The sequence below is a fragment of the Vipera ursinii genome, assembly GCF_947247035.1.
Source record: "Vipera ursinii genome assembly, chromosome: 2".
NCBI classification, from domain to species: domain Eukaryota; kingdom Metazoa; phylum Chordata; class Lepidosauria; order Squamata; family Viperidae; genus Vipera; species Vipera ursinii.
The window spans coordinates 175020857-175046754 of record NC_139513.1 but is presented as its reverse complement, the minus strand read 5'-3'; the positions used below and the strand labels follow the sequence as shown (position 1 = coordinate 175046754).

The 25898-nt window shown below is 41.4% G+C and overlaps 2 protein-coding genes across 2 annotated transcripts in view; both read right to left on the bottom strand.

The window, feature by feature from the left end:
* The window catches only part of ZSWIM4 (zinc finger SWIM-type containing 4), a 32633-nt gene extending 25099 nt beyond the window's left edge, over nt 1-7534 (bottom strand). The window contains exon 1 of the mRNA XM_083357129.1: nt 7065-7534. Within this exon, the coding sequence (XP_083213255.1) occupies nt 7065-7244 (180 nt within the window). The 5' untranslated portion in view covers nt 7245-7534. The remainder of the gene's footprint in view (nt 1-7064) is intronic.
* A 13825-nt stretch (nt 7535-21359) lies between these two features.
* LOC310636946 (leydig cell tumor 10 kDa protein homolog) lies at nt 21360-24718 on the bottom strand. Its single transcript, XM_083357137.1, has 3 exons — nt 24559-24718; nt 22698-22753; nt 21360-21724 (listed from the first exon to the last, which is right to left on the bottom strand). Exons 1-3 carry the CDS (start codon nt 24647-24649, stop codon nt 21584-21586), a joined length of 288 nt encoding a protein of 95 aa, XP_083213263.1. The 5' UTR covers nt 24650-24718; the 3' UTR covers nt 21360-21583.
* Between the last annotated feature and the right edge of the window lie 1180 nt (nt 24719-25898).

The following is a 25898-nucleotide window of genomic DNA, read 5'->3' as shown; positions in this document are numbered from 1 at the left end:
CCAAATCATAAAACAATTGAACACAGGCTTAAATATTTCTCCTGTCAACTCTGATTCTATCTACATTCTGCCTTTAGAGAGTTAAAAAGTGCACTAGTAGGCAGGTTGTCATCCCGTCCTATATGATGAACCTGTCAGCTGTTCACAGCACACTCCAGATGCATCAACTGGGATCCAACTTTTTCTTTAAGATTACTTGAATTATGATGTTTCCTTCAACAGATCTTCAAAAGAGTAGCTTTCAAGTGTCAAGTTATAGCACTGCTTCCCCATCCCAAAGCTTTTTATGATGGATTTCTTTGCTAGAATAACTTTGATTTTTCCCCCCCACTTTACTTTGATCAGTCCTGCTGTGACTATCATCATGATCAAGAATACTCCGGAGAAAACATAAAAGCATGAGATAGAAGAACAAAGAACAGCATTTCCCGGATCTCTCCTTTATAGGGATAGGCCAACCAAGTGTTCTTGTAAGGCATCCTAGGACTGGAGATAAATACTTCAGTTCCAAGATAAACTTGCACTCCCTTTCCACAGAAGCCTCCAAAATGGCTAAAATATCAGATTTCTATAAGATAAGGCCAAAGCAGGGATTTTTTTCTATGCATTATGCCGTTTTTTGCCACTCTGGCATATGATTAACAAACCACGCCGAATTGCTAGATTTAGCATCCAATCAAGCATGCAGCCAAACAGGGATTTGCAATTCAACCCTTCCTTCCCTTCCGCTCTTCTGAGAAGAAGGGCCAAATATTGAGCTACTTTTACTTCAGGTTGCGTGGGAAGAAAGAGGGAATATGACGGGAAATGGGGAGGGATACTGGAAACCACAGGCCTGTCGCAAGGCTGAAAGGGGAATGCAAACAGCCGAGTGTCCTTCACTATAGGCAAGAAACATAAAAACCACACAGTGGCTAGAGAACAGCTGGTTGCTCAGGAGGAAAAAAGGGAGCCATGCTGAGGTCTGGACTAAGCCTGTCTCCTTGAGCAGCAGTAACACTCCTGCCTCTCCAAAGCATTGCGGTTGTAGGGACAGAGAAGGGAGAAGCTGAAGAATTAAGCCCGGGGAATTTCCCTGTCCATGCTAGTCTCCCTGTCTGGGAAATCAAGGCTCCTCTTAGGTTCAGCTTCTCCTTGTGGTGATAGCTCTGTTTGGTTTAGACATTTTGATTTTAAAGAAGCTTAAATGTTATAGGAAATTGATCTCCCACTCCTTGATCCCTGAACTGTTTCCTGCATTTGGTCCAGCCACCACTCTTTGGAAAGTGACACCATCCTCTGGGGGTAGAAGAATGCCCACATGGTTCCTGTACTGCTCTTCCATGCCCTCAATTTACAAGTTGAGTTAGAGCTGACATCTTTCTTCAGCAAGGGCTCTGGGTATGAATTGCTGGAGGAATGCAGTCCTTACTGGTGTCACAAAGGTATTTACAAAAAGGGCAACAAAAGAGAGGGCAGAGGGAGAAAAATAGCAGACACCGAGAAGAGTGCAGAGGATTAAGGACCCAAGGATGAGGACATGGTCTTTTTGTAGACAGATCTAGAACATTTGGATATTTGCTCCGTTTTACCCCATTTTCCAATATTCCCTACAACTTCCTTCTATATATAATTTCATTCTGCCATGTTAGTTTCAAGTTACTACATTTTTATATATCACTCATTGTTGCACTTTGGGCCTATGAGAGCCTTTGACCACTGTCTTTCCAGCACACTTTTCTCAACTGTCGTCTCATTTCTTCAGGCTTTCATTTCTCATTCAGCCATATTCATATCCAGCAGGTTCATATCCAGCAGGTTCATATCCAACAGATAACCATCAGACTCTGGAGACTTCTGGCATGGCTCCTTGTAAGAATCTGAAAGAAGATTCTATCACTTGAAGCAAGTTGGAAAACAAAAGAATGTGCAGCTTTTATTTGCTTTGCTCCAAGGACAGCCATGCACGCAGGGCTACAAGGGGGTGACTGCAACAAGGAGAGAAGCTTACCTAGAACATCTTAGTTCCTCCATAGCACTGCTGGCTGGAAGATATTATGGGAGTTGCAGACCAGGTTGGAGAAGGATGATTTGAACAATCACAGACTTATTCGGATCGTAAGTTCTGCTAAGTCATGAATTAATTAAGCAGTTTGTGGAATAAACCAGATTGGCCGGCTTCACATAGCAGTAGGCCATAGCCCCCAGTTTTCGAAATGCAATGGCTGGATTCATACAACACAAACATCAAAACCATGAAGAGGCAAAGGAAATAACCTTGAAGAAAGCAGGAAGAGCTGCTACCAAGGCAATGATTAGGTAAGTGGGCTAGAGTCCATTCCAACAAACCTATTTGAGAAAATGTCTCGGTCTGGTCTACCTAACCATATAGAGCTGATATCATAGTCAAACCCACATTAGAATATTGGGGGAAAACAGATTCTGTATGCAAAAATGCTAAACTGGTTGCTTATTTTATCACTTGATTCAATTCAGGCGTTTGAAAGCTCTGGCAGGCTTACAGGTTCAACACAAGACGAAGGGGATTATGGATGAGGGTCACTGTTCTTGTCACCCTTAACAGAGGAAGGGTGGCCATATGTCTACCAGCAAACAAATCTCCATCTAATTTCAAATCAAAGTTCTCTGTAGGGTTCTGTCGCATTTCTATAAACTGAATCTTTGATTCAGGGAATGCCCCGAGAAGCCAACACTCTGCCAAGTCTCTTAGGTTTTACTTGATGAATTCAATCTGTGTAAAACTGGATTCTCTGGTATATCATGCCACACATAAGGCAAACATCCATTCTCAATATGTCACTGCCTTTCAGCTATCTCCTCCATGTAATCACCTTGACTTGCTGAAGTTCCTTCCTTTTCAATCAGCTCAGATATCTTAACTGAACCCGCACAACTTATCCTTGTGCTGTAATATTCTGCTATGACTCTGTCCTTCTAAAATCAGGCTTTGCCACCAGCCTTCTTTCATTTTTTTTACATGCAGCTTCCTCAGCTAATACTCTATTCTCCCAGTGCTATCCCTATCCTCTGTGCTAATACTGGAAACAAACAACTTGCCCACTAAAGCTAAGGGGAAAAAAATAATTTTCTTCCATGCTTCTGTAGAACTATATTTTACATATTTCTCTAAGAATAATATACAAGTTAAAACTAGCTTTAGATTTCCCAATATTTGATCAATACTTCTATCATCCTTTAATTATGTTCTGCTCTTATACAAGGCCCAGGTTCTATGTCTTCTAAGAAGGGAGCATATTCTTTCTACAAAGAGCACTGATAGATTGAAGTAATGGTGTCACATATTTAATATTAATGGCAAGAAGGACAGAGAGTAGGCAATCTAAATTTTAACTACAAATTCTTCTCTCATTTGGAAAAGGCACATGGAATCAAAACTGACTAATCTGAAGGTACAATCAATACTACCAAATTAGGAGAGCTTCTGCACAAACCTCAATGAAATAAACATGAATGTTATGAAAGCGGTGGCCATATCTTTCATTGGGTCTGAACAAGAGAACATCCCTGTTGATTTCAACTCATGATTTATCAAGGTCACATTCTGTATTCTAAACTGCATCTCAGCCAAAATCATCTGTTATTACAATCAGATTACTTCCCTTTTGCTAGCACAGGAATAGATTCAAAGAAAGAATATCATAAAAGGAACATTGCAGAGATTTTGTGGTTTCATAGAGATGGACACAAATAACCATATACCAGGGCTGACCTCTCACTGAACCAGAGTGCAAATGAGTTCACCTAGCTTTTTAGGCAACAAGTAAGTCCTCTTAGGATGAAACATCACTTCATAACTTTTTTTTTGCTAGAAATGTCAGGAGGGTATTACAAGAAGCTTGCTTCTAAATGTATAATGTTCTTTAAATGAGGAATGCTCTTAAATTGAAGAGTCTTCCATCATATAAACTGAATATCTGCAGCAGATAAAACCAGACACAGACACACTACTTGAGTGAGGATGGCTATTACTTTGCTAAATTCAAGTCAAAGTTGTTGCAATTATAATGACAATTTTCCTAACTAACTTAGGATGAGGCCTCAGGTTAAAAAGGTGATTTCTTGAAAGAGTTTCTGATTCAATAATATATTCAAGCACCCTACTCAAAATAAAAATTGCATTTCCAAATTGAAAAAATTATACAGAAATCAAGGGTTTCATCAGCTTTCTAATTCTGTTCCCCAACCCAATTTATTCTGTGTCATGAAGTTGTTCTGTCTGGTGGAAAAAACGATGGTGCAATGTGGGATAAAAAGAAAAACAGTCATGCTTCTATTCTTATTATAAACACATACATTGCTGGAGATGTAAAGTTATGCCAAACTGCTTAAGAACAATCATGCAATTTGGATCCCTCTGAACTGTTGAACTATCTACCTTACTATCAGAAGAATCAAGGGCTTTTTAAAACAAAGTATGAAACTTTGCCCTGGTGAAGCTTCTTTTTAAATCGCTGTGATGGAATCTTTCCCAGGCTAAATAATAGTAACAACACTTTCCAAACCAGATATCATCTGCATTCTCTCCCATTTCAGGTGTGCACATGCTTTGACTTGGGAAGTTTCACCTGCTGATGTCAGTGACAAGCGACTCTTGTTGAACTAGTTTCTCAGCCCAACACGGAAATTATGCTCTGGTGTCTCCTTGTATGAACTGTAACTGTTTATAAGGAATGTTCTGTTTGATGGAAAGAAATAACTAAATTTTGATATCCAAGAATAATGGATAAGCGTGATTCTATTCAATTTCAAAAAGGGGGCAGAGAGGGATGAAGAAACAAATGCACATGGAGCAAGCCAAACCTCTCCCCTCCCAAATGTAAGAGTATCGAGATTTCACTTTCACTTGGGTTTTGCCCAGACTAGCCCCAGATCTCCCAGCTACACCATGTCTGCTGAGTTTCAGCTATCACCTCATTCTCATGCTTTGTTCCAGAAAAGGCCTTGGGGAAAAAAAACTAGTTACCATAACCACTTCCTACAGACTGAACTGGCATCAGCTTGTCAAGGGACAGCCTGGTACAGGAAAAGAAAAATTAAGAAAACTTACGGAGGAGCACAGAGGGGGAAAACTACACATAAAAGTTGAACTGAACACATAGGCAAGTTAGTAAAACCAAAAGTTATGCATTTAAAGCATTTTCTCCCACTGTAGTCCAATCCATCAAGAGACCACCAGAACTTACATTTAGTAAAGAATCAGACCAAAAACTGTGGCAGAACAAGAACGGCCCTTCATGTTGTCAAACAGCAAGCAAGCCATTAAATTAAAGAAGAGGGGGTTCAAAGGAAAAAGTTATCAATTGGGGGAAAAATGGAGAAATCAAGCATTTGTCACTTGACAAATACAAGACTTACCACAGTCTGGATAAGCCACCTGCTCCCTTCCCTTGCAAAAGTGGTTTTATAAGGAAGTCTCCACCAAAAAAAAAGAGAGAGAGAGATCCCAAACAAAATTAGAACGGGACCCCAAGGAGAGGATGCTATAAGATTACAGAGAATGTAAAATGAACTATGAATAGCCAGCTGATAGTTTGGCAACAGGAAGAGGGGCAGGAGGGAAAAAAAGAGTGTTAGGACGCTGAGCGTGTCGATCAGAAGGTCGGCAGTTTGGCGGGTCAAATCCCGAGTGCCGCGTAACAGAGTGAGCGCCTGTTACTCGTCCCAGCTTCTGCCAACCTAGCAGTTCGAAAGCACGTAAAAATGCAAGTAGAAAAATAGGGACCACTATGGTGGGAAGGTAACAGCGTTCCGTGCGCCTTTGGCGTCTAGTCATGCCGGCCACATGACCACGGAGATGAGCACCGACCCCTAGAGTCGAAAACGACTAGCACGCATGTGCGGGGGAACCTTTACCTTTACCTAAAGAAGAAAAAGGAGAGTCCTTGAAGGAAATTTGGGGGGGGGGGAAGAGGAGAAGGAGGAGGAGGAAGAGGAATGGAAGGAAAACTACTGAAAATGTGCTAGATTTAGGCTAGGCTTTGTTCAAGCTACCAACCAACCAGGGAGAGAAAGAAACCCGGCTTTTCGGGCTCCCATGCTGCTAAAGGTTGACTCAGCCTTCCATCCTTCCGAGGTAGGTAAAATGAGGACCCAGATTGTCGGGGGGGGGGGGCAATTAAGCTGACTTTGTAATAATGCTGCTTGGGGGGGTTTGTGTGTGTGAAAGCCCTAATAAGCAGGCATATATACATAGAATGAAGGCTACTGCTAAGCTTGTAAGCCGCCCTGAGTCTTCGGAGAAGGGCGGGATAGAAATGGAATTAAAATAAAATAAATAAATAAACAAACAGCATCTTGGAGGTGCCCAAGTCAGCAGGTGAAGCAGCCTTTTCCCCCACATTGTGCGCGACCCGCTCTCGCCACCTACTAACGTTGTGCACGTCGGCCTATTGTCAGAGGGGGGCTGCTCCGGGAGCGAGTCTAGAAGCTGGCATTTTCTAGCTCAGCGTTTCCCAACCTTAGGAACTTGAAGATGCGTGGACTTCAACTCCCAGAATTCCCCAGCCAGCATAGCTGGCTGGGGAATTCTGGGAGTTGAAGTCCACGCATCTTCAAGTTCCTAAGGTTGGGAAACGCTGAGCTAGCTTAGCCCTTGAAGGAAGCGACCTTCCAACGCCAGCGCCCGGCGGACGGGGGAGAAAAAAAAAAGGAAAGGAAAGAGACGCCTTCGAGAAGGGAGTTCAAACGCAGGTCGAGAACCCTCTCCTGAGGGTGCGCGGAGTGGCTCCTCTCCCGCACCCTCCGGCAGCCCCACTGGCACTTCGGGGGAGGGGTGTGTGTGTGTGTGTGTGTGTGTGAGAGAGAGAGAGAGAGAGAGAGAGAGAGAGAGAGAGAGAGAGAGAGAGAGACTTGCAGGCAGCAGCTTTGCGCCCCGGCGGCTCCCTGGGAAAGAGGCGGCGGCGGCGGCGACGGAGCAGGCGATTTAAAAGACTCTCCGGGGCTCCAGCCGGCATCGCAGCCGCGGAACGTCAAAGGCGGCCGGCCGGGAGGGGAAAGCCCAGAGTGGCGCGCTCGCCCCGTGGGGAATCCGTCCTTCCTCTCACCTGCTCGAAGGCCCAAGTTTCGGCCACCCGCCGGGCGCTCAGGTCCAGAAGCGTCTCGACGGCAGAAGAGGTGGAAGCGGAAAGGGGGGAGGAGGAGGAGGAGGCGGCGGCGGCGCTCGGTCCCGGATCGGGCTGCTCCCCAGGGGCGCCGCACCTGCGCTTAGCGGGCGGAAGCTCCATAGGCCCGGCCGATCCCCGGCCTCTCTTGAGCACCTTTCCCGAAAACCCACCAGTGGCGGCCCGGGCCCAGCCCGGTCAGTTGGTCGTTTCTCTTTCTGTGGGCGGCGGATACGGCCCCTTTAAGGAGCTCCCACAACAATGAGCTCGACGGCCGCTCGTTCCCCGGACCTCCCTTTTCTCTTCGCCCGCTTTCTATTGGGCAGTCTGCGAGACAGAGGCTTGCGTAGATTGGCCGAGCTCGGCTGCCAATCAAGGAGGAACAATGCACGCCCCCGTGTTGTGGGGCTTTAAAAAAAAAAAAGAGAGAGAATAGGAGCTGTCTGGAAAAAAGGATGTCAATCAAAGGTCGGGAAGCCCCCCCCCCCGCAGCCAATCAGGCAAGACAAGGAGACCAAGGCCTTTAAGATAGGGTTCTACGTGGGCGTGGCCTACGCCGCGATCCTTCCATTCACAACATTCTGATGCCGGCTGGGAATGGCAACAATGTAGCGAGCTGGGGGTTGAGCCGCATTCCGGCTCAGGCTATCTCTCTGCCCCGCCCGTCACTTCCCCGGGGTTCATCTTCGATCTTCTTCATCGGAACCTAGAAAACGAGGGCGTGGGGCTGACTTGATGTGGTTATTGTATTTAAATATTTTCCGGTGAAAACAAAATCGAGACTTATGCCGAATGTAAGAAAACAAAAAAAAAATTGTCACGAGTTGTTACAGAGAGTGAAATTATGCTGAAATGCCCGAGACAGAGAAAATGTAAAAAGCGCAGTGGAAAATGTGTTCGTTCCTCAGAAGCAAACTCCTCTGAAGGGTAGCGATCTCTGAACAAAGTTTGGGTAGGATACGCTGAGTTGTCCTCTGCATAGTCAGTGAAGCATTGCTATCAATCCCTTCTCACCTCAATCCAATAAATGCTTGTTCAAATATCCCTTTGATTTTAATCAGCCAGAAGAATAGGCTGGGCTGCAATATCGAATTTGGCATTAGTCATAATGCCTTTGCTGCAATGATCTACACACTGAAATAAAAAAAAATGCAGTGTGGGTCCTTGAAAAAAGAAATATGAATCATAATTGTATTACTGTACTTATGCATTCATTAATTTCCTTTATTTATGAACTGCCAGACTCCATGTGGACTCAAACATCTAGGTTACCTGCCAAGCTTTTAAAAATTAGATTTTTTTAAAAAAAGGAAATACTTTGTGATTGCTTTGTTTAATGTGGGAACTTTCTTGTCAAAAAATGGTTTTAATTTTATTTTGTAAAATGCCTTAGGCAGGGCCTGATTGACTTACATAAAAATGATAGATAAGTCAATCATGTCAAAAAAAAAAGACACAAACCTGACTTGAGGAAGAGCAAAAAACACATACACACACCAACAGGAAATCATTATAACCTTTCAAACTGTAATTGATCTTAAAAGTGGCCATTGCTGGAAAAGGGACTTCAAAAGGAGACATCAACATGAAACTGCTGAATTTCAATACACCAAGAGGCTCAGTGTGGTCTGGTATCCAGCTAAAGGTGTTAATTAGCTTACCAATGCCAGGATGTTTACAATATCTTCAAAATTACTTTGCGAGTGGTCCCTGAAATTTTTTACACCCACCCCTTCACTACTTAATATCTTTTCTTTGTATGTGTGGTTACCGACACATACCTGCTAACTTAGGCTAACACCCTGATGTATGTAATGATTTTGATTTCTCTCCAGAAAATTCATTCATATTTAAGGTGTTGGAAATATTTCTTGTTTTTTGCAGCAACACATCATTATGCTAGAAATATTTATCATTTTTATAACACCTCACATGTCTAATAATTCCTTAGAATAGCCATGCAAGGTGGACCTGTATTTTACTGCCAATGGAAACAGGATGAGACAGAGGGTGGATTCATGGTGCATGTTAAAACAGAATGTGGCTTGTTTGGGTTTGGCTTTGTGTGCTGCCAAATAAATTCTGTGACTCCTGTAAGAGTGTGTGGTTTACCCCAGGATGCTTCTAAGTTAATAGCAATGATGACATCTCAAGCAGAGATTACCTTGTTTCACAACTCACATGGATGACCCTAGGACTCATAAACTGAACCATCTAGAGTTCCCAGTTTCATACAAATTAAAGAGTAGAACTTCAAAATTTAGTGCTTCAGCTAAAGGTCCTGTGAGCAATCATCTGACTGTTCCTAATATTGTGTGTTAATCAGTCAAGTGATCACACTGTTCCAACCCAGTTGCCAGATCACTCTTCAGGATTCATTTGATTACTGCCCTAGACTACCGTTATTCAAATCTGCTGCTACTAATCGAGGATGGGAAATGTATGCTCTGCATATCCCTTAACTGCAGTTTACATCCAGCTTCTCTACTCATGTTGCTCGTCAAGGAGAGATGGGTCAACTGCAGCTGAAGTTTAGTGTTATTTCAGGGGATGCCCACTGTCCATTTTTGCCATACATTCATCAACTGTTAATGCCCTGCAGAAATGGTCCATATGTGAGAAGTTTTTTTTCCTGCTGTCTTTGGACAAAAGGTGCTATTTTATTATGATAGATGGGATAGAAAGCGGGACATCGTTTATACTGTTAAATGCATTAGGATGCAGAATTCCAAAGACTGAAACAGAGACTAGCCTGGAAGCTGACCTACTTACCAAAAGAATGAAGTGGTCAGATTCCAATCATTTCAGATGCTAACAAAGTTCATTATTTTATACTTTGACATCTTTTCCTACGTTAAACAAAAAACTCCTATTATACTAGAGAATTTCCTTATTGTGCAGTTTATTATGACCATTTACATGCAGCAACATTCTAATAAATGATACCTACCTAGAAACAACCATTCATAATTTATTTATGTAAAAAAGAAGCAATTAGCTTCTTTTTAAATAACTGGCGTGCAGTTTCGCTATCCCATTCTGCATATAAAGACAGTTAGATTTTCATTCCTTGGAAAATAAATGGAACCTAATGCAATTCTAGAAAGAGAAGATGGCAAAATACCATTATAGGCATATAAACGTAAAGAAGGTTCCCCCGCACATGCGTGCTAGTCGTTTCCCACTCTAGGGGCCGGTGCTCAGCTCCGTTTTAAAGCCGAAGAGCCAGCACTTGTCCAAGGACGTCTCCATGGTCATGTGGCCGGCATGACTAGATGCCAAAGGCGCACGGAACGCTGTTACCTTCCCACCGTAGTGGTCCCTATTTTTCTACTTGCATTTTTACGTGCTTTCGAACTGCTAGGTTGGCAGAAGCTGGGACGAGTAACAGGCGCTCACTCTGTTACGCGGCACTCGGGATTTGACCTGCCAAACTGCCGACCTTCTGATCGACAAGCTCGGCGTCCTAACCCACTGAGCCACTGCGTCCCTATAGGCATATAGAGCTGTACCAGTAAGTGGATATCAATGGCTGTGAGTGAAGCTGGAAGGAAGAGTCAAGTAAGATGCCACTCTGGGCCCAGTAATGTCCTTCTGTACCCAATAGGATTTTTGGAGCCCAGATCAGGAACAATGGTTTGCAAAACACTGTAGGTTAGGAATTTCTCTGCCTTCCTTCATTATCATCAGGCAGACAGGGAGCAACATCTCCCCTTGCACCCAAAGGAAGTTAGAAAGAGGGTTAGTGGAATCAGGACCTTCCAATGATCTTTTCGGCCATCCTCACCACTCTCTGCACCACCTTCCTGTCTGAAGCAGTGATGCTTCCAAACCAGACTGTGATCATGGCATGGGAAGAGAAAACAGAGCTCAACAATTTGCTATATAAATGGAGATGCTGACTAGAAAAAAAGAGATTAGCAGAAGCCCAGAACCAAATGGTATGTGGCCAAGGACTGTTCCAAGAAAGTGATGAGACCCAAAGATCAAACTCCAAAACTCAAATGTTTCTACACACATACACAGAATACAGGAAAGAAAAAGGGGAAATTAGAACTCCTTACTCAGGAAGACAAAGAGGATGTGACAGAGAAGCTGATGGGATGATACATAAGATTGGGACACAGCACAGGAAGCCTACCATTTATTTTTAAAAAAGCAGGTCAAATAGAACAGTTAGGGCTGTTGTACTGTAAAGCAAAACTACACTTCCACAGAAATTCAGGAATGGAAATGGAAATCCCATTGAAAGAATTTGGGTAAGAATAAAAGCAGACAGAAACAAACCATAGTGAGAGTTACCATTGTGAGACTGTCTGGGCAGCAGAAGACATACAGTACTGTAGATTAAGTACTGTATTTTGGGATCAAATAACCAGTCTTTCAAAGAGGCATGCAATCATGATAATCAGAGATTTCAATTATTCTACCATCTGCTGGGAATTTTACTGTCAAGAGTCAACAGTGCGACAAATTCTTGTCCTCTTTTGCTGACTTCATTCGCAAGAATGGGGAAGGATGAAACAGAGAGTCTCCTATCCTTAGCGACAGAAAAGAATTGGTAAAGAATGGAAGGAGTCTGACATCTTGGAGAAAATTAATAATATTATCCTTGAATTAGTGATAGCCAAAGAGGAAGAATTGCGTACTGGACCTCAGAAGAACTGATTTTGATAAACTCCAAGAAAAGCTAAGTCAGAGCTGATGGCTTCAAATCCTTAAGGAAAAAAAATGCCCAGAAAGGATGGGAAATTCTATGAAATGAGATACTGAAGGTACAGTTGCAAACAATTCTCACAGGAAGGAAAAACGGGAGAAATCAAGAGGCCAGTAATGATACATGGAGAGTTCTCTAAAATGTGGAAGAGAAATGGGACATTTATAGGAAATGGAAGGAACAGATCGTCATCAAAGATGAATACAAGGTAGTTTCCAGAATCTCTAGAAATTATAAGACAAGCTACAACTCAGAATGACTTGAGAAGTACAAGAACTACTAAAAATAAAAAATAACCATGTAAGCCAGAAATAATAATTTTAAAAAAAATGTCAAAGGAAGCATAGGTCCGTTCAGGAAAGAAATGGTGATGGATGATGATAAGAAGGCAGAATGTCTTAACTCCTATTGCATTTTGTGTCTGTCTTTTGTAAGAAGAGACATAGATCCCTAGTTGGTCATCGTTTTGCCACTGGGGGAAAGAGGAAACAGCAGCTTAGGACTGACAAAGAGACTATAAGGAGTAATTTAAATGAATTCAAGTCTCTAGATCCAGATGTATTATATGCTAGTGAAGAAACAAGTAAAAGTGGTTGCGGGGTCACTCTAAATTATTTTCAAGATTCCTGGAGGATAGGTGAGGACCCAGAACATTAGAGTAGAGTGAATGTCAGACCCATCTTCAAAAAGCAGGAGGAGGCAGATCTTGAAATTACAACCTGTCAGCCTGATATCTATATTAGGCAAGATCTTTGAACAGATGACCAAACATCATGTGTGAGAGCACTTGGATAGACATGCTACAGTTAACAGAGCCAGTAAGGGTTGTTCCAAATGAATCATGCTAGACTAATCTTCTACTCCCTCTTTAATAGTTATTCGTCTTGTAAATCAATCGGGGGAATGCTGTAGTCATAGTGTTTGTAGACCTCAGCAATGCTTTTGTCAGAGTGTCCCATGATTTCTTCCCTCATGAAATGTAAACCACGGTCTAGATCAGAGGTCCCCAACCTTTTGGGCACCAGAGACTGGTTACGTGCAGAGAGGTTTTTCCGCGGACCGGAGGGGGCATGGTTTCGTGTGCTGCCTGCATCCCGCGGATGGGACTTTGCTTTTTTGTGCAGCCCGGTTGCTGACATGCCACGGCCCAGTACCAGTCCACGGACTGGATGTTGGGGACTCCTGGTTTAGATGTTAGGTGGATTCACAGTTGGATGAATGACAATATCCAAAGCATGTTCATTAAAATTCTTCCAGCTTGGAAGGAAGTATTGGATGCGTGATTATGGGACTCTGTTTTGAGCCCTGTGCCGTTCCACTTCTTTATCAACCACTTAGATAAGGAAGTTGAGGAGACAATTATAGATTCTGTAGCACGATTCTATGTTAAGGGGGTGTGCCTAATATAGTAGATATAAAAGAGAAAATTTGAAAAGATCTAATCAGGTTTGAGCAGTGGGCTAAAATGGAGAGTTTAAAATTTAATGTGTAGTTCTGCATTTAGATAGCAAAAATATGAGCCTCCTGTACAGAATGGAAGAGACATGGCATAGCAGCAGTACAAGTGAAACAGATCTGGCTGTCCTTGTCAACCACATATTAAACACCAGTCAGCAGTGTGATGCAGATGCTAAAAAGGCAAATAGCTATCTTGGGATGCATTAACAGGAATATAGAATCCAAATCATGGGAAGCATTTTTTCCCTCTCCGGCCTGGTCAGACTCCATTTGGAACGCTGTGTTCAGTTCCGTTTTGACCACAGTTCAAGAAGGATCGGGAAAAAACTGAAGCAAGTTCTAAGGAAGGCTACCAAGATGATGAGGTGTCTGGACTTATTTAACTGACTAAAAAAATAGCCTGGACTCCAGAAACTTGGAACACCACCCCTGTGTTTAAATATTTGACTTGTTTAATGATATGCACTCATTTTTGTGAGTTCAGTGATGTGGGAAGTTTGGAAAATGCGACGAACTTAAATTATGTATTATTAGGTCCCCACTATTGCATTGAAGTGCAAGAGTACACAAGGCTTTCTTAGGGCCAATAGAAAGGCACACAGACAGAAAACTATACTATTGTCACCATTTAATAGAGTTTTAATTTTAATATTACTCTCAGCCCAATCCACCTGGGGGGGGGGGAGAGAAAGACTAGGTAAAAGATGGATAGAATAACAATAACAACAACAAACTATTGGGACAGTTAGACAGCCTTCAGAATTACTTCTAACCTTCTCTCTGGTATCTTCATGCTGTTTAAAAATTATTTATTAATGTTCAAATCTTTAAGTTTGTGCTACAGTTTACTTCTGGAAATCAAATCAAATGCAAGCTTGACGATGAGCCATGAATAGGGATGAACTATGCTGTATGGAATACTTTTCTTCCAAATGCTATAGCACTATAAGTAGTCCTCAATTTATGACCACAATTAGGACTGGAAATTCTGTTTCTAAGCAAAGTGGCTGTTAAGTGAATCACACCTGATTTTATGACCTTTTTTGTTAAGCAAATCACTGCAATTGTTAATTGAGCCATGACGTTTTTAATCCAGCTTCCCCCATTCACTTTGCTTGTCCAGCTGCAAAGATCAAAAATGTCAATCATATGACCCTGGGATGCTGCAGTTTTTGTAAATACATGCTGGTATTCAAGCATCCAAATTTTGATCACATAATTGTGGAGACGTTGCAGTGGTTATAAGTGCAACAACCAGCCATCACCTTTTTCAGTGCTGTTGTAACTTCAAATCTCACTGAATGAATTGTTGTAACCCAAGCCCTACCTGTAGAGAGTGTAATATAGTATACTATATAGCAGGCATGTCAAACTGCTGGCCCACGGGCCGGATGCATCATACTGAAACCACGCCCACCCCATTGCCAGCAATGGGGAAAAAGTCGTGATACATCATGCAACGTCACATGACGTCGTAAGTTTGCCTGCAATATATAGTATCAATCTGCTTACCCTGAACTCTGATAGTTCATCTCTCAAGATGGGTTCAGAATCAAGCCAACCTAGGAATTCAGCCAGCAGATGTTTAGTATACATACAGTTTAGTAGCTTAACAAAAAATTGCCAGTCACTTTTTTGTGCCTCTCTTATAGATTGGAATTATAATAACCAAGTGTCAATCTTTCAGAATCTTGGTAAAATGATCTATGGCCATGAATAAGGAAGGCAGCGCAGATGCCCCTCTGTTCAAGTTATTGCATATAATTTCTTACGGCATAATCCTAATCTGGAACCTTCCTTGGTTTGTATTTTTAAAGTAGACCTTTCATTTCAGAACATGAAAATGGGGGCCATGCAGTCAAAGAGGTCATTTCTAACTCTAAATCTAGGAACAGGTGCTGTGTCTGGGCATACAAGGTAGCAAAATGTTCTTCTTAAACACCACTTGATATACGAGAAGACAGATACAAGACATTATTTGGGTGAGAGGGAGCTACCAGGCTCCAGAAAATAGCTGGATGCTTCAAATGAGCAGCTGCTATCAGTTGCTGTTATGATTCTCTTGAGGCTTCCTTCTGTTTGAATGGAGCAACTGCTACAGTCTTAATAATTTTGAGAAGGAGTAAGAAGTGTGATTTCTTTTTTTTTACTGTCTGAAAAATTGGTTCAGATCTCTCCTGAGCTTTTCACAATCATAACTCAACAGGGCTTGAGATTTACTAGCTCATGATAAGATGCAGGAATGAGATAGTTATTGTATCCCCATTTAAGTCTATGATTTTATGATGGGGTTGGGTGGTTAGAAAATATGATTATCAGCAAACATTTTAGAGGACACTATTAAGATTCAAGAACATTTTTATGAGACATAGTTGTCCAGCACTGTTCTAGAAAACAAGATTTAGAAATGGTTAAATTGTAAAGGAAGAGATTTTGATTAGACAGCAGGAAGGATTTCCAACTATTAAAGCAGTTTTAATAATGGACCAAACTGTTTGAAGAGGTGGTGGTCTATTCTTCACTGGAAGTGTTTAACAAAATAGTTATCTCTCAGGGATGCTGAAGCAGTACATTCCTGCACTTGGCAATGAGCTGAATTAGATAATTTTCAAGATCCTGTTTGTTTGTTTGTTTGTTTGAACCTGGGTCTCATTGGTCCTAGTCCAACTTCTTAACTACACATGAATGTATAAGAGCAAACTTTAAAGCTAATAAAAAGTAAGAATTGTATTTGTTGAAATTGTTCTGGTTCTATGAGAAAAACCAGAAGGCATAAGAAAAATGGCTATACTGAAAGCTGTAGATGCATGAAGATGTCATGTTTAGAGAACCTTTTTCATATATCTGACCCTGCCCATACTTCTTCCATAAAAAACATGCACATTGCAAAGGCATATTTTAGGGGTTTTTTTTCCTCCCGATACAGAGCAATTGCCTTGCCAAGCAAGCACTTCTCATCCTGCATATTATTTGCCATGTTATTTCCTCTTTCCCCATTCAAATAAATCCTTTTGAAGTTCTTTGTCAACCGAGGATTTTCCATTCTACCTTACTGCTGTGCCATTGTACTCTCTCCAACTGGGAAGGCCCACACATCTTATTAACCTATGAATAGGTGATAGACCAGACCTGCAGGGAACAGAGGCTTCTCTCTGGTTTCCACAAATGGAAGGAAAACATGACAGCAGCCTGAAAAAGAAACCGCCAACTATCTTCTTTGATTCAAACAACTGAAACCTTTGGAGGGATTTCCTGATGTAGTTAAAATAGTAATGGTGAGGTGAAGTTGGAACCCTTTACACATTTCCCCAAGGATCTTCCCACTTAACTCAGTAGAGCCGATTTCTGATTGGACCTGTATAGGATTGCTTTGTAAGATTTCAGTGCTTAGCTGGCTCCAATAAACTGAAAAACTGCTGCTCTATAAGCAGAGAAGAAGAGTTATTTTCATGGAAGAGCACTAGAAAAGACCATCCCATCACCCTTTCCAACAGTGAAGGAAAAAGAAACAACTATATCCCTGGGAAAGGGACTGGGATCTGTCTTCCCATTGGCTTTAATGAGGAGATTGTTCATTTAAAAAAAAATGAAACAGAATTCGTTCCCTCCTGCATAGAACAGATTCAGAGAAACACATTAAAGCTGATAGGACTAGAAACTAAGTCCTTTGAAGACAGATCGAAAAACCTGAGTGTTTAACATTAAGACAAGACTGAGGGGGACACAAGAGCACTGAAGGCACGTCAAAGAGAAGATTATTGAGATTCAGTCTCGGGTGTTTCAGGTGCAGGACACAGAGGAACCGATTTATGGTACTCTACAGAAAAGCTACCAACTGCATCTAGAATTGGACTTGATAACCCGCACAGCCTTTTCCAGCCTGCCTTTGATATTATTTCAGCGGGACCTAAAGAAGGAAGAAGAGAGGCCAGAGATTCTCCCATGCTTCAGTAAATTGTTGGTCCATCTGACAAAGATGCATAACACGATTTTAAGAAAAAGATCTTATTTCCCTTTCGTTAAAAATGCATACACTTTCAGAAGAATGTTCTCTGCAAATCCAATATTCTGTCTCCAACACTGACCTCTTCTGGCCATTACTGATGAAACCTGAGCAGTTTTCAGCCATCAGAGGGCAGAGCAATACCTTCCAAATTGGGCAGCTAGTCTACAATAAATTATTTTGTAATCTCAGAGGAACCTTTTGCAAAGTTAGGAAGATGTCTAATCCATCTTTGCATGATGTTCTGCTGAGATCTGGTCTCTCTCTCTCTTGGGCCACCTTAGAATTATTAGTTCTGCCTATCGCTGCATAAAGTGGGAGCATTAACTCATTCCTAACATAGAAACACATTTGAGTTTAAGAAGCCTACATCGCATCGCTGTCTGAGTCTCTTCCTTATCCATATCTCGTCCAATCAGATGACAGCAAAAGGGTAATTTTTGACAGAGTTCCCCAACCTTTCTGGCTTGCAGACCAGCTGAGGGGTGTGTATGTGGGGGGGAGGGGATGGTTCCGCTCGTGCAAATGGAGCACAAGTGGGCATGTGCACGCTTGTCCAGCACTTCTGCAACCCGGTTACAAAGGGCTCAAGGTTTGGTAGCAGGCACAGCCGGGGAGCTGGGGACCCCTGTCCTATGGGAGTAAAAAGCTAAACTTTTGCATGCAGAAAAATCCAGATTTAACCCTAGGTTTTGATCAGGCATTCAGAAGCACCCCTACTGCCCTGAAGCCTGGACAATTGCTACTAAATTAAGTAGAATATCCTGGGGCAAAAAAATAAAATGATCTGCTGGGAAATGCTTCTCCAGATCTGCTTCTGAATTTAAATCGGACAGCCTTCAGCTATTTATTTCACCTTTTTTTGTTTTTAGAAATGTAGCTAAGAACTATCTGCACAGGATATTCATTCCAAAACACACTACAGTTAGAACTTATTTGTATTTCAGGTACTGAAATATTTTAGGATGGAGAAGTGAAAAGAATTTTGGTTTTCTTCAAAAGTACATCACCTGATTCATTTTCACTACCATCTCTGAAGCCATAGAAAATTAGAGATACTTATCCCAAAAGATCCCCTACAAAAGCAGTTCTCCTTCCAGTTTTGGGAATGCACAGACAGTGTGCTCTATGTAGACTTGTATTGGAGGTTCAGAAGGAACTCAATATAAGTCTTCACTGCCAGAAGCAAATCTTGATGCAGCCATTTTCCTATGTGTCGATTTGCTGCTTTGCTCACTAAACTAGCCTCTTCAACCTACAGATTGTAAAATATGCTGAACTACAACTTTTTTTTCTATTTAAGAGTGGTAGAGACACATCTTGAGGACACCAAGATATTAGTGAAATGTTGATTGAAGTAGTTTTCCCCAATAGTATTTTTCAGATGTGTTGGGACTTCAGCTTCCAAAATTCCAGCAAGCATTGTCCCAGAGATTTAGAGCAGTATTTTTCAAACTTGGCCACTTTAGGAGAGATGGATTCCCAGAATTCCCTAGTCAGCAAGATGGGGAAGGTAAATTTCATATACTTCCCTGCTCCTGTCCTCTTTGAAACTGGTTTCTCCTTACCCCTAAACTTTTTGAAATACAAAAGAAAGAAGGATGAAAAGTTCAGATACCCTCTTGTCTTAATATCTTATTCAAAAGTAGAGAAAAAATAGTTGTATTCCTTTTTTTGCATGTGCACTTTTTTTGGATGGGTGTTTTATCCTGTTTTCCACTGTCACCAAGCAACAGTGGAGTAAAGATGCTGTATGCCTTGAGAAAACTGGGTGTGCTACATTCACCATCACATATAAACTTCTCCTTTCCCTACCATAGACAAATTTTCACCTTTACCTTATTGACAAAATCTTGATTATCTCCAGACCAAAACTGGGCGTTCTCTTTTTGTTTCCTCTCTCGTTTCATAATCTCCCTCCACTTTTTATTATGACACAAGCCTCAAATGCAAGGGAATATAAAATCCCAGGCATTACAACCATCAGCCACAAAATTCTATTTCTGTTGTTTTTTTAAAAAATGTTTTTAGCAAAACTTGCAGGATTGCTTATAGTATGCAAATGGGAGTCAGCTAATAAAATTGCTTAGTGTTTCTGTGAAGAGGTATAATCATGCCATTCCATTCCCCCATGTCACTTCTAGGTTTTCTATATCCCCCTCCCCTTTTCCAAAATCCTGTGTTCAAGAAACAACTCCTATTGCTTTATCTCCCCCCCCCTTGTTGTTTCTTTATTGGGGGAGGGGGGAGAAAGGAAACATACTTATACCCAAGCCCAACTTTTATTAAAAAAACAAAACAAAACAGGGAAACTCTGCAGGAGACAAAAGCCAAACTAGAATGGGGATGCTGCTATGATATCAAGTAGCAGTTCCAAAGGACTAAGAGAGACATATTGATAAATTCTACTTTTTACCTCCACTCCAAACTTCAATCTAAAGGAAGATGGGGGAGGGGGGGTTGTTCTTGGAATAATTTTGCCTTCAAGCACAGTGCAAACACAGTCCTATGGACTGAAGCATTGCTCTTCAGCAGGGCTTTAAAGTATTTCTGTTTTGCTCATCTCCTAAATGCTCAGTAAGCAGAAAAACCTTTTTTTGATCCAGCAACCTATTGCCTGCAATGGCTAATATCCAGAAGTGCACAAGCAGAATATTGCAGATTTATACATCATTTTAAACATCCAGGAATTTTTGATCTTTTAGACTCAATCACCTTGAATGTAGCTAATTTTTGTTATACTACCTAAAATATTAGGCAGACTTTATATCCTATCACCAATTTTAATATTTTATTGTGTTCTGTTTTTACTTTATTGTTAATGTGTTTTTGTTGCATAATGTGTTTTTATTTTGGTCAGTGGCCACGATAAAAATATTCTATTCTACTCACTTTAGGAGATTTATACATTCTTTCAGTAATCTTTTAATTTGGTAAGCATGTAATCAAAGAACAGAATAACTGACAGAACAGCTTAAATATATTTACCTAATTAAGAATGTACTTCCTATATTATTTTTAATGCAGTACAAAGGCAAAGATTAGTTATAAGCAAACATTTACAACAATTAAACTTCTTTAAAAAGGAGTGGGGGTAGATTGCTGATTAGAAAAAAACACCATAGTTCCAAATTAGTCTCTACAGTACTTTAAAGTGTGGCAAAATATGTTGAAAGATTAATAGCTTGCACTCTCGAACTAATTTGGATAACTGCAGGCAGGGGACAAAGAATGACAAGTGTCTAATGACATCATCATATCAAAATCACAATTTGTTACTTGCCTCAGACAATGTGACACAAGTACACACATGTCATCATTTTGGCCTCATTGTGGTTTATTATAGCTATCTATGCAATTTGTGGGGGCAGGAGGGTTCAACTACAATAAGCAGATGAGGGATGAGATAAATAGGACAAGAATCAGCAAGCAGAAAAGCATCACGAGTATGTTATAGTGATCAGAAGGCAACGGGTGAAAGCAGAGAGAAGAGAGCTGACAATAAGCCAAGCTACTTTCCAGAAGGAATCATGTTCCCACAATTGAGAACAATAAGCTCAAGATTGCAGTTTCTGCCCCTATGTTCAAAACTGAGCAAAGAAATGTGAATCCATGTCTGATGTAAAGACATTAAATTTTGTGGTTCCAAGAGAGCCCATATGTCAATTCCAAATACCTGTAAGACAATCTGAAAAATCTAAACCTCCATTTTGCACAATTTAGATCATATGGATAGACCTGAGGTTTTTTTCCAGCAGGGAAATGTAATCTAGTGGCTCTTCTTTGGGGTGAACTCATTCTTCCTAGTGCCACACAACCTGGGGCCAATTAGAAACATGCTGCCCTAACCCTATACTAAAGCAGACTTTCAGCTGATAATCATCAGGCAAGAACTTAGGAGCTATTATGCTCCCCCACTGGATATTCATATGAGATCCTCCTTTCTGGTCTAACACAATTAAGCCAGTTGCAAATCTGACCCAGGTCATACTAGAAAGAAAAAATAACTTTCGCTGAAATCATAAATCCGAAAACAAAGAAAACCTGAAACTAGAGTAAGTCAAGTTTGAAAGCAATTTAATACCTATTGTGTTAGGCCACAATCCAGTATCAGACAAGGAACTAGCCAGGTGGATTCTTATGTAGAAGAAAACTCTTTGTCTCTGCCAACTGACACACGTAGCACACTAGATGATCACCCAACAAAATCACAGATAGCATGGACACAGTCAAACTGAAATGTATTGCAGGCCACGATCCCCAATGTCAGTCCATGAAACATTGTTATGACTTGCTAGAGTGACCTGGATCTTTCTTTGTTTCCATTTTGGGGGCCTTCAACAAACTAAGTTTCTTGGGTAACTTAGCACTGGCCTTCATCACCACCTCATGCTCAATCTTCTTACGGATAGTAACCTCCAGATTCTGCAGAGAGACAAAGAGAGAAAGGCTCCGTTTATAGAATGATAGTTAAGCAGCTCATGACAATTAAGCAATAATTGCTTAATCCTGTAAATGTTCAAATGTCTTGCTAGATTTATGAACAAAGGTACTTTTCAATTCCCTAAAAAACAGGATTCTTTGTGTTATTTGGCTGTCCTTCATAAAATACATATTCAGTCAGCATAGAGTAACATTAAAACAGCAACCTGAATCCAAATATATATATATATATATATAATCTCCAAGGATTTTTGAAAAAGTCTTTCCTAACACCAAAAATTTAAGACAAGGAAAGCACCAGTTTATATTCCCTGGGAAGGCAGGTTTGTAGACGATGTACTTGAGTGGAATAACCCTTCACACATCATCAAATCCAACTCTGCCATTAGGCAAAGTGAGAGAGTTCTTCATACAGCTGAACTTGAATATTACACAATAGCAATATCTTATTATTTGCTGGAGTTGTGAAGTATGATTTTGAAGAGAGGCCAGACAAAAGATGCCATTTGACTTCCAGTACCTATATATTAAGAGGCTAGACTTCACCTACCAGAAGCACCAGCATATGTTTTTAACATCTATGCAAGTTACTATGGGAGTAGATACTCCTTTTCAGTAGCTATATAGGGTCTTAAAATCTACACCAGCATTTTTAATTGTACTGACAAACAAAAACAGTTAATGAAGTTCTATAATTTAGACAAAACATCTTCATAGTCAGTTGTCTAATTAAAAATTCTGCAGCCAAATTTTGTATGCACCACGTTTTGAACCCTCTTCCAGGGCTATATTTGTGCAGTAGTTATCAGACAATAGATAACTGGCTAAACTATTCAAGTTCAGAAAAGAATATAATTATGAATTATGCCACATCCATAGACTTGTAATAAAAACAAACTATGCCATTGAAATCAATTATTGGTGGACAAAGGGCTGAGAATGAGAGACAGCACACCTTTTTCACTTTCTGTTGCTGGATCACACGGGTTTTCTTGGGTGCAATTACACGACCTGTGAGAGGAACCATATAATTATAAATATATATTTTGTTCTTGCATCAATCCCTCATGAAAAAACTACACTAGATTAATTTCTATTACATTTGTTAAATTTCGCCAACAGGGTGCCTTCCAGGTATGAAAGACTTATTTCCCATATTTTGCAGCCTGCATATTTTGCAGTCTGTGAAGGAATCCAACATCTGGAAAGCACCAGATTGGGAGAGTGGCTGTTGTTTAGAGTACAATCTGTCCAACACATGTTCTTATTGCCACTCTGAAAAAGTTCTTTAGCACACTGTGTTACTCAACCACTGTTGCTGTTCAAAGTATTTTTAAAAAACCAAATGAATAATTGGAAGAGTGTTTGCAAAGGTTGTGTTTAGAAATCTTCCATAATAGCCCTAAGAATCATGCAAACTTGTACTAAACAAAGTTGGTGTCAATAAAGGACAGCATTTGTAGCTCAGAATTGAAATAAGGTGTCCTCGGTGCTCTCTGAGCTTGGTTATTTTCTTGCAGACATTTCATTATCCAAACTATGTAGCATCATCAGTGCTGGTGATGTTAGACTACCACTGATAATGTTACCTACTTTGGGTAATGAAGCGCCAAGAGCACCAAGGAACCATCAAAGCTGGTTTCAAAAATAAAGTAACTACTAGTGTTGAGTAAGCAGGCTACTTCTCTGCTTCAGCTCTGTAACACTTTGTTTTTTGTGTTACCCTTAAACAGCTTCAAGCACTGTTTTAGAGCAACTTCTAAAGTAGATGAGGCTCAGACACAGCAAGTGGATCAAAGACATTCAGGGAGCTTCATAACTGCAGGGATCTGAACCCAGTCCTACCTAAGAATATGAAGCCTGTGGGGTATGTGGATCGTCCACAACCTGCCTCATCTTTGATGCACTAAAGCAGTCTTTCTCAAACTGGGCAACTTTAAGAAGCACGGACCAAATTCCAGAATTCCCCAGCCAGGCATTCTGGGAGTTGGAAGTCCGCACCTCTTAAAAGTGGCCCAATTTTGAGAAACACTGCAGTACAGTAAAGCATATCTCGAAGCCGGGTCTGTCTGTCTTGTTTTTGTCACAAGTTTCACTCCCAAGAAGCCCTTAAACTGAAGCCTGGAGGAAGTGAAGAGACTTTCTGATGATCAGCATAGGTAGCTTATAGCTGCAACGAGCTTTCAGGCACTCCCTAAATACTGAGACGACCCCAGTGACGACTAGGGTTGTGACTGACCGCTATTCGTCAATCGATTAGGACTGGGATGGTAACATTGCTAACACCGAAGTTTAAAAGAGCCTTGGTGGAGCAGTGGGCTAATGCCTCCTTAAGTAACACCAGCTGCCTGCAATTAGTGCAGGTTCGAGTCCCACCAGGCTCAAGGTTGACTCAGCCTTCCATCCTTCCCAGGTAGGTAAAATGAGGACCCAGATTGTTGGGGGCAGCAATAAGCTGACTTTGTAATAATGCCGCTTGGGTGTGTGTGTGTGTGAAAGCCCTAACAAGCAGGCATATACATAGAATGAAGGCTACTGCTAAGCTTGTAAGCCGCCCTGGGTCTTCGGAGAAGGGCGGGATATAAATGGAATAAAAATAAAATAAAATAAATAAATAAATATTACCACCACTTATCCTACTTATCCACGCCACCCTTATCCTACCTAGATTTTGCTTAACCAGAGCGTGTAAGAAGCCCGCTCTTCTTGCGAACCAAAAGAAAGATGGGTGGGTGACTCTCAGCCTGCTTCCTCTTTGTGGACGAAGCAAGGCTAGCGCTACTAGTCCAGCCCCCGGCGCCTTTTCCCACCTATACCTCCCTTGCGAGGTCCGCGGGTAGCGGCTGGCGCCTTCTTCCCCGCAGCGGCCGTCTTGCGCGCCTTGAATTTCTGCTTGCCCTGAGCCATCGATCCCGGCGAGCTCTCAGCTTCCGGCCCGACTCCTCCGACGCTCCCAGCCGGAAGTGCCCAGGCGCTGATGGGATAGAAAGCGCCGCCGCCGCCGCACAGGGATAGGCAACCTCGGCTCTTTTATGACTCATGGACTACAACTCCCAGAATTCCTGAGTCAGCATAGCTGACTCAGGAATTCTGGGAGTTGAAGTCCATGAGTCATAAAAGAGCCGAGGTTGCCTACCTGTGGCTTAGCAGTTTAGGCGCAGCCACGAAGTTGGGAGCTAAAGCGACCCTGCTTGCATTGAGGCGTGCAAAAGCATTCGCTTTTTTGACTTGAAGACGTGGAAGGGATCGATGCCGACGGCAACAAAAGCAACCGTTAGCGGGCCACAACTATCCACCGTTTGTTCGTGGCTAACCCACAAGGGTTATAGAAGGACAACGGTTCGATTGTGGGCAACGTGACTTGCTTCTTTCCCCAAAAATGTTGCGTTATACCTCGTGGCTAAATAACCGCCTTACTACACTTGCTATTTTCATTTCCTTGGCCTTGTCGTTTCGACGGGAGAATAGGCAGGTTTGGTTTTTTTTACATGAATTGAGTTTCATTTCTTGGCAGCCTCTTTGTTTTCTAGCTGGAAAGCTTTGTCACAGCACCACTGGATTTAAGCCCTTTGGCAAGGATGAAACAATAGTGTCAACACGAGTTAGCATTACTATTTATGAAAGTTCTTGTTTTCTGCTCTGACATGATTAATTCCATGTCTGTACTAACTTATTCTAATCCAGCAATAGCAAGTGCCTCAGTTCTCTCATCCTCTTAAGAGATAGCTTACCTGCAGTGCAGAACTGTTTGCTGATCAAGAAGAGAAAAAAATACTCATCCCTCAAGGCAAGCAGACAAAATCAGATTTGTATCACTTCTATAAAATAATCAAGTGGTTTATAATTAAAGCAGAATGCTACTGAGAATACAGATGTAACATTTCCAACGTTCAAAGGTCAATGAAAAGATAAAACACTTTCCCACCTTCACTTTATGACAGAGGATGCACCAGCAGTTCCATTAAAAATGCTATTGGTATCTCCTATATTTTTAAGTATGTTTTTCCAGTGAACGAGGCTTCTTTGCTCAGCTTAAGATCACTTGAAGAAGCTAGTGTGATAATCCTGATTAATGATTCCTATGCCCATAGCAGGCATGTGACAGAATTTTTTGACATATTTTCCTTTGTTCTGTCACAGAGTATCTGCTAAGATC